An 18,985-nucleotide genomic window follows, 5' to 3' on the forward strand; every position below is an offset into this window, starting at 1 on the left:
TAGGGGCACTGTAGGCAGGTCATTAATGTTTTTCGAAAAGCACAGGGCACAACTGCATTTTGCATGTTATGTCCCATCCAAATTAGACTACTCTAGCCAGAAACCTAATTTACAACATCGTGGCTCAGAAGCAGAATGCTGTAGAGGCAGATCCCTGCAAACTATGACCCACTCTTAGAGGTAGCATCTGTACGGCAATGAAAGCCCACATAACTAACATCTTTTCAGATTTATAGCAAGAGATGTGGGTGGTACATTACATTCAGAATCTGCGAGAAAAATAAGGTGAACCAAGCGGTTTCATATTTTTGTTATGTGAAGACAGGGAAAGCATAGAATAAATTAACTGTTCTTATTACACAAAATGTAGAACTAGTAAGGCAAATGAAAGTTGATGAAAAGGCAATGTGCTGCAGCTGGGAGCTGACCCAACATTATCTGCATTGTGTATGCAATGTTCTGTTTTTTGATGTGTAATGCAAAGGATCCTAACTGAAAAATAAGTTACTTTCCCTTGTGCTTTCACTGATTTCCATGTGTACTTGTTTCATTTGGGATCTATTTATTATCGCAGGCCTTAGTTCAGTACCCCAGCTGAATTGATAGCAGAGTTGGGCAGCGTAACAAAGACATTCTTGTTCTACTCGACACTTCTTTCAGGTCACTTCCACACTCGGTGCATGCCTTGGTCCCCATTTTGTTCACTCCGCTGCTTCATCCACACTCAGCTGCTTATGCTGCCAACATAGCAAGCAAACTTATTCACTTCTCTGTAACTCAATGCTCCTTGCTCACTTCTTCCTGCACACTTGGCTGCTTCTGTCGCCAACTCCTTTACTTCTCTGCAGCTGACCTCTCCAATTTTCTGTTGCCAACTTCTCTTCTTCGCCCTTGTTCGGCACGCTTATTCAGGCGCACACCTAGTGGCACATACCCTCTCCGGGGCATTGGCCAAGAATGGTTGCACGCCAAGTATTGTGTGCCCAGTTGCACTTACCGAGCCGTGCATACCCAGTGACCACAGTTGTTTACTCAGCAAGACAGCACCCACAAACTGAGAGGAAGAGGCAAAGAAGGCATCACTTTGATACTAAATGGATGTTCCTCTACGCAGCAGACCATAGTGTAAATGTCACAGCATGAACGATGAAAACAAGGTGTGCAACAGATGCAGACAGTAGATAGAGCGCAACAATATTGTGCTACTATTGGCATTTCTGTGTAGTTAACATGCCACAACCAACATGCAAGAAGTTAGCTTGAGGCCAGTACTGCACTCATTGATGCACACACAGTTTACATATTTTATACCCTGCCAGACGAGTTTCTCTTCAAGTCTCAACATTGTAGTACAGTACATTCACGAGTTTTGTTCTGCACAACTAAGGCATGAGCAAATTTTATTGCGATAGCAATTATATAGACACTACTAGCGAATTTCTGCCGTTATCGTCAGCACTGATGTAGTAGTGGTCCATATGGATTCTTCAATATGGCTTGATTAATTCAATTATGGGGTTTTACGTGCCAAAACCACTTTCTGATTATGAGGCATGCCATAGCGGAGGACTCCGGAAATTTAGACCACCTGGGGTTCTTTAATGTGCACCTAAATCTAAGTACACGGGTATTTCCGCATTTCACCCCCATCGAAATGCGGCCGCCATGGCCGGGATTCGATCCTGCGACCTCATGCTCAGCAGCCTAACACCATAGCCAATGAGCAACCATGGAGGGTAATATGGCTAGATAGATGCTATACTATTTAAACACCAAAGTTGCTCTGACCAGGTTTAATGATATTGACCGATATATTTATCAGACTTTTGGAAATTGCAGAGAGCAAAGAACAGTCGTAAATCAATTCATTCGCAGTGTATGCCTTTTATATTAAAGCATTAAAAATGCAAAATGAGCCTAAATATCCCTAAGTGCTCCCAAATGACCGTAACAAAAAAGAAGAGTCCACTATCGCATGCATACAAAATTAACGACGTTGGCGTTACTCTTGTTGATACGTTTAAACATCTGGGCATTGAAATATCTCGCGATTTAAGATGGAGTGCGCACATTAAAAAGATAGTTTCGACAGCCTCAAAACGACTATGGTTACTGCGGCAACGTCTGAAGCACTGTACAAGCAAGACGAAACTAGTTGGTTATACTTCACTGGTGCGTCCTCTACTTGAATATGGTGATGTCGTTTGGGACCCGCACACTAAAACTGATACAGATAAGCTGGAAAAAGTACAAAAAAAAGCACTCAGGTTTATTTTTAATGCCTACGGAAGACAAATATCACTATCTGATCTCCGTTCAAGGTCTGGCCTTCCAACACTGGAGGAACGCCGTAAGCTACACCGCCTGAAGATGCTTTACACGATAGTGAACGGCCAAACTAAAATGAATTTTGATGAATACTTACAGTTTAACATGTGTAGAAGTACCCGCGGAAAGCACGAACTTACCCTTGTTGTACCCCAGGCTAGAACTATCGCTTATCAATTTTCATTTTTTCCTAGAACGATAAGAGAATGGAACAGGCTTCCACAAGAGGTAACGAACAAACGTACTGTTGACTCTTTCTTAACGGCTATTTCTCAGTTGTGAGCGAAGCACGCAATTCCTTTCGTACCGAATTTTTATTCAACTCATGTCATTAGTTTCAGAGACATTGTTCTGCGCAGTAGCGTACAAGTATGATCTGTGAAGCACTGTGTGTGAGCTTGCTGTGTTCGAGTTTTATTTTGAAATTTTTTGCTTGTACAGTATCCCTTTGTATTTTCTATGTACCACTCCTGCTTTGGCTGCTAAAAAGCAGCTGGCAGTATTTTCAAATAAATAAATAAATAAATAAAATCATATTCGGGCTCAGTATCTCAAACTGATGCAATTTTTCTGGTACTGGCACCACTGCTCTTTTATGGATCTAATGTTTCAGAGGGCAATGAATAATACCGATGGTTCCCTGCCAGTCTCATTCACTTTCATTTCGTGCAACACTACTGATGGAACTCGTGACGTCATCATCATCACCATTTATTGTCCCTTAAAGGCCCCTGTCGGGGTATTACATGTGGGGGGAGCGTATACAAGGTAGATAATAAGAATAAAGATTTAAAAAAAATAAATCAACACAGGGACATAAAAAGAAGCAAGGAATGCAATAGTTACCACGGTGCTTGCCAATATTGCCTTGAAGCCACAAGCGCCACACATGTTGGCGAAAGGTTAGGGCAGCAGGGCGAGTAAGAAAAAAAACTCAATACAGGAAAAGGGATAAAATTTCATGAATACAAATCAGAGCAAAAAGAAACATGTCAACCCAGATGATTTACCAACATTGCCTTAAACCTTGTCACGTCGTGCTCATTAGTTAGTGAATCAGGCAGCAGGTTCCATTCATCAATTGCCGTTGGAAAGAAGGACTTGTTAAAAGCATTAGTGGAGCCATGAAGTCGTTGGACGCTATTTGAATTGAATAGGCGGTGCGATGTACGAATGGGAGGAGATATAAGGGAACCACGCAGATAGGGTAAATTGTAATATAACTTATGGAATAAACACAAGCGTGCAACTTTTTGTCTGAGAGCTAAGGAAGTGAGGCCAAGTGATAGTTTAATGGAGCTTACGCTGGAATGAAAGTCGTATGTTGACGATATGAAGCGTGCTGCACGGTTCTGGACGGATTCAAGCATGTTAATTATGTAGGACTGATGAGGACTCTAGATCGCGGATGCATATTCGTTAGCATTCTCAAACACCTGGTAGGTGCCAGAACACTGTTCCTTCTGCACAGCAGAAGTTGTCTTGTGCGCTGCTTCAAGCCTCGTCGCACTCGTATGTAGTTGCAACACTGTCCGAGGAGTTGAACTGCAACGCAAAGCCTTGCTAAGACTGTCCATGCTTCACGCTTCGAGCAAAAGTGCCAAAATATTTTTCATGGAAGCCATGCTCTGGCAACATATGTACTCAATGATAACAAATAAACCACCTTGACTGCAAAAGCAGCATAGTCTCAGACATGACATGCATATTGGAATTGGTGAGTGCAATCTTTAGGTAGAGAGAATAAATGTATATTGTTAGATATGGAGCTGGTTCCTGCGATTACTTCGAGTTCCCCAGACCACGTCGGATTGCAGCACAGCTAATTGAGGAATGCAGAAGCCGGAAAGCGCATTCCAGAGAAGCGGCCTGGCAAACAAGTTTAAGGCATCAAGTTCACGTGCCAACAAGTTCGCGCACCGCCGGGATTTGCAGGTGGGCGTCCGACAATGAAGCAGGTGCACGAGCGCCCCCCCCGCTCCTTCTCCAGCCTACAAGTGGATTGGCAGTCTGCGTGGCAAGACCGCAGAGAGCCCCGACAGGTGTGCCACGCGACACGGGCGCCTACCATTGGCTGCAAGTGGCGTCATCGGAGTGGACTCTCCCATTGGTCAAACATGACGTGACTTGCAGTGCTCGAAGGGCTTATAAGAAGCCTTCCAGAGAGACCTGAGCGTTCTGGGACATGCCCTGATTCCCTGATTCACCTCTCTCGAACTTCTTGCCGCGGGCCGCAGCGTCCGAGTTGCTGCCGGCCCGTAATGTCAGTACGACTGTTACTTGTCGCTCAACTCCCTGTACATAATGTAGAAAAATTCCTCCCAAGTTTTGGGGTTTTCATCCCGGAGTCCGTCCTCCAACCCCTACATCTGGTGGCAGCGGTGGGATCGCCTCCGAATGCATCAGCTGGTGGCAGCGCTACGAATCAACCTTCGTCGAGAGAGCTCCTAAGGAACCGGGAAGAGCGAAGAAGAGAAAGCCTTCATCGAAAGAGGTCCGAAGAAACTGGGAGTATCGAAGAAGGAGCGAGCCTTCGACCCAGGGAGTCCGGAAGGAACCGGGAACAGCGGACAAATGAACCGGATGGCAGAGTGCTGCAACCGTAAGTGAGCGCGTGGTTTTTTTCCTTATGATTCGCCAGACTCAAAGGTTGTGTGTTCAATTTTGATAGTTCTGGGAATCGGGAATTTGTTGCATTGTGTGTTTGCACAAATTAATTAAGGAAAACAGTTTTAACCACCAGTCGGGGCAGCTGCCATGGATCTTAGAAGGTTGACGAGGTTAGACTTGTTGTTGGTGTGCGACGATTTGGGAGTTGAGGCGGACGAACGGATGGAAACGCCAGCTATCATAAAGGCAATTAACGATAGTGGCAATGATGGCAAAAGCATTGAGCTTGCTTGGGAGGTGATACAGGAGCCACGGGAGCGTGTGCGTCGTGTACGTTTGCGGGAGCGTCGTGAGCTTAGGAGTGAGCTTAAGCGTGAAGAACGCGAGAATGAACGGAAGCAGGAGCTTCAAGGACTTGCTCTTATGTGTCAGCGTCACGAACGTGAGAAGGAACGCAAACGCGAGTATCAGCAACGTAAGCTTGAGCGTGAGCAAAAGTATGAGAGAGAGAAGGCAGCACTGATCAAAGAGATACAGTATTGTGATCAGTTATTGGCACAGAGACAACGGCTTGCTGAGAATTCTGTAGGTAGTACAGAGAGAAAGAATGAGGCAGCATCGAGCGGATTTTCGCCAAGAGCCGACGAGAAGAGTAGTGCCTGTGAGATTAGCTGCAGAGTCATAAGTGAAGGGAAAAGGCTAGCTGCTAACGATGCCTTAGTGGCAATAGAGGCCGTTAAAGGCCAGAGTGAGAGCGACGAGGTGCTGTGCCAACAGATGACTGTGGAGACAGCTAGGCCAGCTGCGAACAAATTGGCACAGTTACCGCGTGTGTGCGTCGCTGGTAATGTTAGCGAGGTTGCTAGCGAAGAAAAGGGTACTGCTGACCAGACAGAAGGGAGCACCCATGTAGAGCCAGATGTGCGTGCAGAAATGAAGTGCGAGCTGGACGATGCAGTTGAGAATAGTTCTCGGGGTGGCGAGCTCCGTAGCTCACGAGAGAACAACTGCATTGTTCAGGGATCGGTGCGGCTCTCCGCCAGTCTAGATGGCCTAGATAGGGATGATTCAGTTAATCATTCGGACTGTGCGCGTGAGACAGCGATCGAGACCGACGGACTGTGTGTCGATGCACAGCGTGAGCTGGGCAATGCAGTAGAGGGCAGTTCGCAAGAGTGCGAGTTGCATATCTCGAGTAAAGCCTGCTGCATTGCGCCAGAGTCGGTTGGGCTGTCCGCCAGTCGAGGCAAAGTGAGAGTAGATTTAAATGTAAATCACTCAGACTGCGCGGGTAAGAGGCCGATCCGGGCCGACGAAATGTGTACCGGCCAGCACGAGGCACGAGAAGGCGACATGAAGGCTAGTGCAAAGAGAAAGCGCCTTAAGAAGAAGCGCGGTAAAAACCGAAAGTCGGTAATTAATGTAGCGCCGCCAAAGATGGCGAGAAACCCAAAAGGGCAGGGCGCGAGGAAGAAGGTGCGATCGTCTAGGACGATGTTGACGCATCCAAAATGGTCGAGCCACCGGTCAAAGGGGGACCGCGAAGAATGTTCTGCGCGGACGCGGACAAAGGGCACGGGGCAGTTAAGCTCCTCGTCGTTCCGTAGTTCTTTTTATAGCTCAGCGTGCAGTTCGAAGAAACGCAAGGTGGCAGGACGAGACCAGGTGGGGAGAAGCGACGCGGTCAATCGGGTTTGTGTTGAAAGCGGGGCGCGAGGACGCAAATTGGCAGGAGACCGTAACGTCTTCAGGGAGCTGATAGTGAATCAGCCCTTTTGTTGTCTCTCGGCAGCCAGAGTAGCTTTGAAACTTCGCCCACCGCGGGTCAGGCTGAAAGTATGAGTCAGTCGTAAGCAATGGGGAACGGGAGGCCAGGAGCGCTTCCGTAGAAGTGACACGTCTTGTTTTTTATTTTGAGCATCGGAAAGTTTTCGCGAATTGAGACTTGGGATTTCTTTCACTGTGTAAAGGTATGAGCTTTGTTTTTGTTTTCGTTTGAGAAGCTCGAGATTTGAAAGACGCGTTTGTGTAAACATGTAGTCTCGCGAGATGCTCATTAATAAGTAGATAGGCTTTTTTTTTGTGTGTGTGTGAGTAACCTGAGGGTCAAGGTTACTGTTGAGAGGCCTATCGTAACGCGCGTGTGTGTTATTTAACCTTCTTTCTTTTTAAGTGTTGAATTTTCTAAGGTTAAGCGCGTAGATTTTCAGTGAGTGCATGATTTGCACGGAGAAGCGTTCTTAGTTCCATTAGCGCGTGTCCTGTGTGGACGGAAGGAAGCAGACTTTGACTGGGTTGCTAGTGTGTGTGGAAGGCAGCCGTATTCTGACTTCTTTAGTGAACGTGCGTGGAAAGAGTTAGTAGAGGACGCATCATTTTAAGAGTTGTGCGGAGTGTGTAAGTCCCGCAAGTTTAATTGTTCGTTTACGTCACGTGTCCTGTAGGACCTTCAGGGAAAAAACGTGAGTAAGCGTAAGTGAAAAGTTTGCCTACAATGCAAGTACGCGTTTTGTTTAGTGACCACAAGGCTAGTGCGCTTGTGATTACGTACTTGTGAGGTTGACCAGATTGTTCAGTGGCACCAATACGTGTGATAAGTACGCCACCGCGATAGATTGGAAACATGCTGTTCGTGTAGTTAGGCCACTTATGTTATGTTCGGCTGTTTTCATTTGTTGTTTGCATCGTCAACGACCTTTTTGTTTTGCAACAACAATAGTAGTCTGGTCTTGTCGGCATTCGGGGAGAAATGGATAGCGGTTTGGAAGGTGGTTGGAACTGTTTTGTCGAAATTGGGGAAATAAAAGATCAGGGTTGATTTTGACTCAGTAATAGTCTGGCGAGTCAGGGGTGAAGAGCCTGCGCTTACGCGTGGTGCAGCGCTGTGCTGTTTTGTTTGTTTGACGTTTGTTCTCCAGGGCCCAGGATCCCGAGGTTCGTCAAACGTGGCTCGACCCCAGTACCCTGCAGCTTCTATCAGCGTTCCTCATGGCCAGCGAATTGATTTCACCGGCCATTCAGAACAACCGGGGCGAGGACGAGCTGTTAGATATGGAGCTGGTTCCTGCGATTACTTCGAGTTCCCCAGACCACGTCGGATTGCAGCACAGCTAATTGAGGAATGCAGAAGCCGGAAAGCGCATTCCAGAGAAGCGGCCTGGCAAACAAGTTTAAGGCATCAAGTTCACGTGCCAACAAGTTCGCGCACCGCCGGGATTTGCAGGTGGGCGTCCGACAATGAAGCAGGTGCACGAGCGCCCCCCCCGCTCCTTCTCCAGCCTACAAGTGGATTGGCAGTCTGCGTGGCAAGACCGCAGAGAGCCCCGACAGGTGTGCCACGCGACACGGGCGCCTACCATTGGCTGCAAGTGGCGTCATCGGAGTGGACTCTCCCATTGGTCAAACATGACGTGACTTGCAGTGCTCGAAGGGCTTATAAGAAGCCTTCCAGAGAGACCTGAGCGTTCTGGGACATGCCCTGATTCCCTGATTCACCTCTCTCGAACTTCTTGCCGCGGGCCGCAGCGTCCGAGTTGCTGCCGGCCCGTAATGTCAGTACGACTGTTACTTGTCGCTCAACTCCCTGTACATAATGTAGAAAAATTCCTCCCAAGTTTTGGGGTTTTCATCCCGGAGTCCGTCCTCCAACCCCTACAATATTAAATTTGAACAAAAGTTGACCTTTGTGGTGCTTCTGGCTACATGCCATGATTAAGTTGGTCGTCTTGCTTCTCACCAAGTTTAACGGCAAACTTTCGAATATGGCTTTCCATTGGACAAGGGTCCCTCTTGAAATGCGCCAGTCGTTTAACTGAGCTTAGCAGCCGAAGGCAGATCTGTCGCAGTGCAGATAGACCAGGTAATGTCCACAGCAGAACTGTGCCAAGGCTTGCTCACCCATATAAGGTTATAAAGCTGCCTGCTTGGAGATTAACACAAACCTGTGTGTAATGCAAGGCTTCGCCATGAATTGTGCACAGCCACTTTGCATGTGTGCTCAAGACACTAGTACTGACAATCTGGTTTCTCTTCAGGATGAAAGCTTCACAGTTGTCCTCGCAAACTTGTGCGAGATATTCCATAGAACTTGTTAAATGTTCCTGCATTTCAAACTGACAATTAAGGTCAAACCTCAATATAACAAATGGATACAACAAATTACCATTAAGAAAAATGTAATTGTTTATTGTTGATACCACCATATAGTGAACATTACTTGTAACAAATATCAGATATAACAAAGTTATTTTAATATTTGGTGCAATTGAGTTTTGAATAATTTGCTCTTGCCATACATACAGTCTGCTAGCCTTCTGGTTAACTCATTTGGTGGACAGACTACCAGGAAAGGTGGTGGTGCTGAGTTTAATCCCTAAACTTCCAGAGGAAACCAATACGATTTTGCAATTCTGTGCTACTTCCATGCGGATGACAATGATTTTTTTTCATGAAAATTCCATCTTGTGTTTGTGGAACTTATTAGCTTAGCATGCAGCCTGCGGCATATCTGTAAGGGTACGGGGACCCTGTTAAGTTGTCGGTGGAGAAGCTTTTTGCATGTTTCTTGCATTTCTCATGCAGAAAAATAATAGCCGAAGCTGCGTGTTTTGTTGTTCAACAATGGGTGTGTGCAGAAAACTTTCTGAAAGCGCGGGGGGGGGGGGGGGGGGGACAAGAACTTACAGAGTGCAGGTAGCAATTACAATAAAAGATGGGGAGTATAAAGCAATCTTCCTTTGCCATACAATGTTTTTTTTGCAATGCGAGTGTGATATTACACAAAATGTTTCCTCTGAACTAGCATGATTCAGAGCTTCTTGAAAGTCAGCTATTGCTGTTTGACCACATGGCCCGGGGATTCCCAGGAAGGAAGGAGGGGGGGGGGGGGGGGGGGGCCTTTTGCCTTCTTGCTGCCTTCTGCCTACTGCCTTCTGCTACTGCCTTCTTGCTCCCCTACAAACACACGTTTGCATAAGCACATGTGCAAGGAGCACACAAAAGTGCAAGGCAGTACAGCCAGTTGTACAAATGTGTGCATTGGCACACAAGATTAACAGTTAGTGAAGAGGAGTCACACATGTACACAACCAAGAACATTTCTTTATTATTGAGGTGAGGCACCATGCAATACTAATACTGCTACTCTGCTGGTGACTAACATCACAGATGGATGCAAGCCTAAGCTGCAACATGGTCACACTCACAGTCAAGTTTCTGTGGCAACAGAGGGAAAGCTACAGAGGTAAAGTGCACATAAGAGCACTGCTGAAAATGCAGTTTTAAATTCTCATTCACATTAGTTCAAGCTGGGAAACAGGAAACAAACATCTTATTTACTACAGTTCTTATACTAAAATTTAAGAGAAAATACACCATTCAATATTTTTCACTTTTTCCATTTTTCAATTCAGCATTTAAGCAAATGCAAAGCAGTCAGTTGTGGAATCTACCCTGATTCAGTATCTACTCCAAGAAACTGAAGCACTATCAAATCCTGCCAGACTGCATTGCACAGTAACTTGAGCAGACGCTTTGCCCATGTAGCTCTCCCTTCACTGTCACAGAGAGTTGTACAGAAGTACAGCCCACAGGCCTGTACACAATATGAATGCATTGAGTAAAGAGAAAGGTTAGCAGACCCATGGAATAAAAATAAAAACTTCTAACAAGGCAGTTGCATAGACCTTGCATCTGTAAATGTAATCTTAACACGAGATGCAAGGCACTGATCTGGAGACAGTTTTCTCGGGGCTGAGGCTACCACAAGGACTTAACGTACCATATCCAGTTTCCTTTTTGTTAAAATGTCATGCAAGACAGAGTGCGCTTTCTTTTTCTCACTGAAAGATTTTGTGTGTGCTTTCAGAAAGTGAGTTTTGCATGCACGTAGAGAAAGTCGAGATGAACAACACCAATAAGAACATATCCACGCAACATACAACTTCGCTTACGTCTCAGTACTGTAAAACTACGCTTCATTTTAACAAAATACGTTGCTGGGCTAGTTGGTTCATTATTGAATGGAATAAAGGAAACCGCAAACTTCAAATGGGGTGGAATCCGTCTTTCTTTCCATAACGTTTGAAGTTTGTGCTCACCTTTATTCCATTCACTAAGCTTCATTTGGAAGAAGAAAGCATTTTTTATTTTGAAAGGCTAGAGGTGCGACTCGGGCATAGGTAAAATATGAAAATATATCTATTTTGGACAGTTTTGGTCAGGAGATTGCATCTGGTGCACCATGACAATGACAGTCAGGTTAGCAGACCATAACATAACAGAACATAACAGCATGTCACCAGATGTTGATGGAGCCAAGTGTATTACTACAGCACTGCACAACATTTTATTTAAATGTTTGCAAACATGACCGAGATTTTTACCGAATAACAAATAGCCTTGCCTAAAAATATAAATTCGTAGACTGCTTAAAGACAAGGCATCCCTACTGAAGGAGTGCAAATTATTGAGTAGAAGTTAACCACACACTGTGCATTCTCTGCTGCACTCAGCTAGCAGCTGGTTTTCTGCCTGCCCACTCAAATAAGTATTGTTACCTATTATACTTGAAATGAAATGAATATTTGAGAACTTGGAACATTGAATTCACAAATAAATAGGAATTGAATAACAACAAATATACTATTTGTATTCAAAATCTTAAGTATTTGTGCACCCCATGAACACAGATATAACAAATTATCAGATATAAGAAGCATGTATCTAAAACATTTTTTGCTGATATTAACATGTAATGAATATACATGTATAATGAATATGGAAAATATTGAAGGTGTTTTCATGTTGGAAGTGACTGTTATAACGAGGTTCGACTGTGCAACTAAACATTCCTCTTTCTCCGATGCTTGAATGTTGCATATTCAAGTCTGCTTAGCTAATAATGGATTTGGCAATGACACCTGGCTTGTTTTGATGACTACTGCCCTTTACTATGAAGAGAAATAATTTAAAAAATTTAATCCCGGGGTTGTACGAGCCAAAACCCCAATATGATTATGAGGCATGCCGTAGTGAGGGACTCTGGGTTAATTTCAACCACTTTATGTTCGAAGAGGTAAAATGGTTTAGCTTCATGATAAACTGATTGCCATGTAAATAGCTTGTAAATAAGGTTTACTTTCATTCTTTTAATAATGGAATCCTCTCTTCAAAAGGCCTGACAGATCTTTAACTTTTCGATTGCAAATGATCACCGTCACACACTTGTTTCAAAGATCAGTGACACATCTTTTGTGAAACTGAGAGCACGTACAGTGCAGTTCTGTTGCTTTTGAGCACAAGACAATTGAGAAGATTTTAGTACTATTCCTTTTGCCTGGTACAAGTACTTAATTCCTTGAACATACCTTTACTGTAAGAAAGGTACAAATTGGCAATAACCATTTAGAGCTAAAAACCAAGCACAAGAACAACACAGGACAAGAGAAAAAACTGGAAGGGTGCTGCTGGCCTCTCTAATTGCCTCCCTTGTCTTGTCTCATTTTCAGGCTCAGTTTTTAGCTAAGATCCCGTACCAACTGGCCCAGCAGCCCGTTTTGGTGCTACACCTATGGCTGTACCTAGGACCCGATTTGGCCTACTAACTGGCACAAGCCACAAGGGTACCAGACACCAGTGTACATCAACATGTAATTAAATAGTAAACAGAAATATCAACTGTTGCCCGTATACTCTATTCATCTGCAATATGCATACAAACACTTGACGTAATGAAAATGTGACTCGGCAGGTGTGGCAGACAGTTAAAAAAAAAAAAAAGTAAGAAAGGTAATGTCATAACACAAACCACACTGCAAATTCAGGACAAACCAAGTGTAAACTACAGTACCTGTTTAATGTGGACTGGTAAGCATCAGTGCATGACCAAAGTTAATCAACAACGTTTTGTGCTATGTTGAAAGGTGCACCAAACATTGCAAAGCAGCAACAGTGGCAAAATTTTGAGAAAGACTGACATATAGATTCTGCTGTGGTCAACCAGAACATTGCTTATTTATAGATCTTAAAACTAAGACACTAGAGGAAATTATGGTGCTGATATCATTCATTTACTATGGAACTATGTACTTGCCTCTCAATATTTCTTTAGACCAGTTAATACTTTATACTCCACATCCAAAGCAAACCATTTTCTCGCATAATATTTAGTGAATCACTAATACAATATTGAAGTAATGTGTCATAGAGTTAATATAATATCTGGCTACCAATACACCTAATGGGTAAGCAACTTATGAAAATGAAAACAATATTTCTCATAATTTCTGAAAATGGATGAATAGTTGCGATTACACAGTAATAAGTGAGGCAAATTGTTGCTATATAGTAAGTTAACCATGAAAAATGAGCTCGAGAAAGTGCAAGAAGTGACAAGAATGCTTAAAGCCAAGGGGACAAAGTTAATACAAATGTGTTCGTTGCACATAACTTCTGTGCTTGAGGGGCACACAGGCACCATCTCCAATTTCATGCATATTTTCTCAGCATGGAACTCGTGGATTCAATTACGCACAGCGACATAGATGTCAGGCGCTAGTGGCATTTTTAAGATGCACATACGCTTAAAAAAACACTAAAAAGAAAAGTAACTTGAGCCGTTGTCAGTCGTCCTGACATTCAATACATCTTGCACATTAAGCAAGTTAAGTGCCATGTCAATTAAGTATAGAATCATAACCTTGGTCCTGCTCTATACTATTGCTTTGGGACACTTGTTTAGCTTACCCTACAAAATAGCAAAGAAAAAGCTGCTTTTACTACTGCAGGAGGATTGGCAAGTCAGAAAGGATGTAAAAAACAAAATATGGGTGGCAACACTGCTTCAAAGTTCCAACACCTTTTTGCTGTGGCCTCATCAATTTTGATGACATCTGCTTGAGCACATACAATTTTTTATAGATGGCACATTGTATTCTAAAGGAGCCAAAGACTGAACTTGGCAAGGTACGATAGCTTTTAGTGGGCCACAAAGACCCAAATACAAAAACTTAAAAATGTGAAATCAGTGATGTCCCACCTACGTACTAGTGCTGCGGGCAAAATTCAGAACATGAAAGTTTGCCCTTCGTTTCCTCTGCTAGTAATCAATCTCTTACCATAAGATTGATGAAAATATGGTTCTCAAAATGTACTTTATCAGTCTAAACTAATACAGAGTTTCTCCTTAGTGTCCCTTTAATTAATTTACACAAATACATACTTGCAGCAGTTTATCGTGAATTGTGCAGGAAAGCCTGTACTAGTGGTTTTCTTTCCTAGAGATCCTTTTAACAGCACAAGATGGATGCATTAAGCTGGAAAGTGAGCACGGTAAATGAAAATAGATATATAGAGAATCACACCGAGCTGCACTTTTTCACCACATTTTCAGGAGAACCTCATGAGGTCTCTTGGCAGCATTTGAGGAGGGTGTAAATGTTACAGGTCAGCAGGTAAACGAGAAGAAAAGGCATTAACCGAGGGGCCCAATCTTTATTAATCATATCATAAGAAGCCAACAACACTGACACCAAGGACAACATAGGGGAAATTACTTGTGCTTAATGAATGAAATAAACGATAAATTAATTGAAATGAAAGTGGATGAAGAAACAACTTGCCACAGGTAGGGAATGATCCCGCAACATCCGCCACCAAGGTTTGCGAGTGGTGGTGCTGGCTAACACTCCCAGGGTTCTACTAGGAAACAAATACCCAAGAAAGTGGATGGGGAAATGGCACCGCGGTAGGGCAGCAGGTGTCATTTTAAATGTGACAGCTTATTCATGGAAAAGCTGTGCAAATATTTAGGATAACCAAATACTGAATGAAATAGTTTAATTAATTCAACAAACTGGATGAACATCACAAAATTTTTCTTCTATGTAGGACAAAATACTATAAAGCACAAAGTCAGGTTGGATGGACACCCCTTTAAACTGCTGAACTCTTTTGTAAAATGCAGGTCTTAATTCTCTTGTAAAACAAAAGAGAGTTCTAAAAAAATAGAATTACCATAGTGGTTCAAACACTAACATCAGAGATTTAACAAGTGTCCTCGTAACTGCATTAATCAACATTCATCAGAAGTGCATGAAAGCTAAGTATTTCCCTTGAGAAAGAGTGTACTTGTAGTTTAGCAAGGTTACTATAGAGACCTATAGTCTCATATTCAACGGAAACCCTTCTGACGAGAAAGGACCATAACTGAACTAAACATACTTGCCAAACAACAACAAAAAAAAATTAAAGTGATTCTGGCGTTTCAAGGCTCATATGAGTACCATAAGATACAGTTGACTTCCGTTATTTTGACCCTGACGGGACCGATGAAATAGATTAATTATCCAGCTGTTTGAATTAAAAAAGATGCAGAAAAAAATGCCAGAACACACTGCGGATTCAATTGGCAGTATTTTCCCGATTCTAAAACGCACACGAATCAAAAGTGTGTCCACTTTTTATGAGGGCACGCAGAGGTAAATATCAGGCAAATGTCATGCAAATGTCCTTATCAGACACTGCGATCTACGATTATTGCTTGAAAACCTTTTCATGGCAGGCCAAGAATAGGCATTTTCGACAGGAGATGATGTGTTCAACCCATTCACTGTTGCCTAAGCTCCACCAAGACAGGCGCTGCCAACTAGAGGGGTCACCATTGGGGTCACCACAGGGGTCAGGCATGTGTGTGCTCATGGTCAAGTTCGAATTATCTGGCAAAGGCCAATTTTAGGATTTAAATAAGGAAAGTTTGGGCTCATAGAAATGCATGGGCACTGGCCAGGACCTTTGGTCAGGATCGAATTAAGCGGAGTTTAACGGAAGTCTACTGCAATATTGATTCTGATGCTTCGGAGTCCATACAGCTCCCTTGGATCATTGAGGGCCCCAAAACACCATAACCAACATTACTTTATTTCATTTGACGAGTGTGTTTTAGTATAGTTATAAGGACCTGTGTTCTATCAAGATAACGCAAGCCAAAACAATCAGCCAGTAAAACACCAATGGTGACATGGGCGGATGGTCAGTGTTTCCTCAACTTTATTCCACTGTCTATATAGTTTAACCTCAATGTAACAAAGTCAGTAAAATCGGCAATTTGCTTCTTTATACAGGAATTTTATTATATTTAAATTCTATTTAAATTCTATCTTTTATGCAAATAAGTAGAGCAGCCGATGAATTTTTCTTACGTGAAAGGGGCGACGAAATTTTTTGAATTATCAGGAAATTGGAAAAAGCAAAATTTAATGAGAAAAATCATTTTGTTAAATTTGAGTGTCTGCGATGAAACATATGGTTTTATGCCTTGTCGACAATATAAAATTGGCGGTAAAAAGCAAAGCCAGCTATGCTTTTGCATCCACTCCACCCCCACGGCTAATAGTGTTGCCCCCAATGGGACGATGCTATCATAAAAAGTGCTGGCAGCAGGAAGTGACTGCATCGTCTGCATCTCTTTTCAACATGTTTCTGGAACTCAAGATTACGCAACCTCCAGTGCTAAATGCGCAGAAAGACAGCACATGATACCACACTGTCTAAGCTTGCCCAGTCTTTACACAAGTGGCAGATTACCTCTAAAGCAGGGCGCGTGAGCTGCGTATGTGCTCAGCCATGCGCAGCCACGGCCACGCTAGAAAAGGAGTGCCAACCTGCCCCCTGCGCCCTTCCTTCCAACCCTCGTGCGTGCTTGGTCACGTTACGGCAAGCATGTTCCACTCCCCCATTTCCCTTTGCTTCCATGGAAAGATTACGCTCATCGAGCCACTACCCTCCTTGGCGCATCCTTGCACGCTTTCACTAGCACCTAAAGCATACAGCACACAGGACACAATAGGATATTATCACACTTTATACAAAACATTATGCTGCTCTGCTTCGGTGGTTGCTCTTGGCCACGTGGCGGGCAATTTGAAAAGTGCGTTCGCAAGCAGCCACACGTTATTGAACCACTTGATCATCTGCATCCCCAGAAGTATCCATTTATTGTCTCAGTACTCATTCCCGGTGGCAGTGAAATTTCATTATATTGAAATAATGTATAAACATGCTTCATTATATTGAGTTGCAAAATATATGGTGTTCCACGGACAAGAACTAATAAAAAATTTAATACTTCAATATATCGAGAATTATGTTGTACTGAAGTTCATTATATCAAAGTTTAACTGCAGTCCAATGGTAATTACATTCTTCAGCTAGTACCAACTAAACTAAAAGCCAAGTAGTTCCAAAGGCCACCAGCATATCTTGCATCCAAGTTCGGGCAGGTCTGTCCCTCCTGCCAAGTTAAAGCGTACTCACTTTAGTCATCCAAGTTTGTTCATCTCTTGCCTAAAAATCATGTGAAGCAAGTTAGAACCACTGCCTCCAAAGCTTTCCAGTGTAGCACTCCTGTGTGGCACAACACCCAAGTACTGTTCATGGTTAAGCCCCAAGACTAAGTCGTAGCCACAGCTCTTCAATCTGCTCAGCTGTGAAAAATTTCATGTGAGGCCTGGCACACTCTCAAGATTTCTTGAATGCCTTGTTAAAAGCACATCTGCTTGTCACCTCTGTTGTTGTGTGAAGTCTTGGCAGAAGCTTGAAAATGGTCTAAGAGCCCTAACATACAATAGATCATTTTCAAGTGCAAACCAAATTACCCCAATTTACACCAGCTGCTTTAACCCTTTCTCTAGCAATTATAGATGTTGGTTATAGCTGACACCAGAATTTGCACTACTATAGCCAATGACGTGCATAGTTTTCCTGAGGAATATAACTTGCAGTGTGAAGCCATTATGAGTGTATATACCCAGCTTGCTTTTAGTTGCAGTACTCAACACTAGAGGACAGTGCATGTCAACGCAAGCTCTATTGTATATAGTCTGTGTTTATTATCAGTTGCTTAAATTCTTTCACTAGAAACATAGCCATCTGCACGCCACATTTCTGGTAAATTTGGTAAAATCTTTGTCATTTCTTACAGTAAATAAAGGGTTAACACAAGCTTTCACCAATGGCTCAAACGTACAGGGATGCACAGCCTAACTAATAAGTAATGACTAGAGATCACAACATGACATTTTACGAATAGGATTTTACAACCGGTAAGATTGAAAAAGAAGCTACGGTGAAGAAGGAATGGAAATGGGCGGCTGTCAGCTGGAACCAGCTTTGCTGTTGGCCGCGCCATCGTTGGCTGCGCCACCGCCCACAAACCGCTCGAACTTTTCGAGCCGGTGGTAGGGCAGCGTACGTGCCCGCTGCCAGCTGATGACAGAGATGACGGGTGCGCCGACAAGCAGAAACCCAAAGATCAGTGCCAGGTAGCCATAGGCAAGGACAAACAGGGCTGCCCAGAGGCACTGGAGGGCCAGCACAGCCACCAGTGGCAGCGCACTCACTGCTGGATTTGCGGTGCCCGCACGTAATGCCTGGCGCCTTCGCCACAGTGTGCATCCCAGGCAGCACACCAATGGCACATAGCACATCGCAATCTGCAAAAGTTAACCCCATTGAGGTTTGAGAAAGTTGAGGAATGCTGGGATGCTGTTCTGGACATTGATAAGTTCCTCCGTATTGTCTAATCCACCATCTTGTCAGCTCAGATTGGCTGAGAGGGCTGTTACAGCCTAAATGATTGGCTCAATATCCTGTCATTACAGAATTTTACAATATGGCAGAATAGCACCCCTGGTCTAGTTGGTGTTGGTACAAAAGCAATGTTGGAAAAAAAGGCAGAAAAGAAAGGAAAAGAGAGAAAGTAGGAAAGAAAGGAAAAATAACACATGTACACAAGACAACTTTTGTTAAATCTTTAGGTGTGACAATCCCAAAACTACTAGCAAGGTGACAAAGCTAGAGCTTTTCTATATAAATAAATGAGCTTAAATTTTTCAAGGAACAGAACTGACAGTTGGGTGAGTTGGTAAGTATTAATGGTGAAATTCGTAGCACGCACTATGGACAAGGACGCAGAGAAGGTGGACACACTAGCACTCACTCACAACTGTTTATTTTTGGAAAGATACAGAACATAAAAGCACCAGCTATC

At 43.5% G+C, this 18,985-nt stretch overlaps 1 protein-coding gene across 3 annotated transcripts in view; it reads right to left on the reverse strand.

Moving 5' to 3' along the window:
• Positions 1-18,985, reverse strand: part of LOC139051009 (transmembrane protein 62-like) — an 88,585-nt gene that overhangs the window by 20,128 nt on the left and 49,472 nt on the right. The window contains exon 14 of one of the 3 annotated variants that reach the window (XM_070527992.1): positions 10,019-18,428. The exons of the other annotated variants lie outside the window; for them this stretch is intronic. Coding sequence (XP_070384093.1) covers positions 18,090-18,428 — 339 coding nt within the window. The 3' untranslated portion in view covers positions 10,019-18,089. Of the gene's footprint in view, positions 1-10,018; positions 18,429-18,985 lie in introns of those variants that run through there. 3 annotated transcript variants of the gene reach the window in all.

This window comes from Dermacentor albipictus, chromosome 10 (assembly GCF_038994185.2).
Source record: "Dermacentor albipictus isolate Rhodes 1998 colony chromosome 10, USDA_Dalb.pri_finalv2, whole genome shotgun sequence".
Taxonomy (NCBI): domain Eukaryota; kingdom Metazoa; phylum Arthropoda; class Arachnida; order Ixodida; family Ixodidae; genus Dermacentor; species Dermacentor albipictus.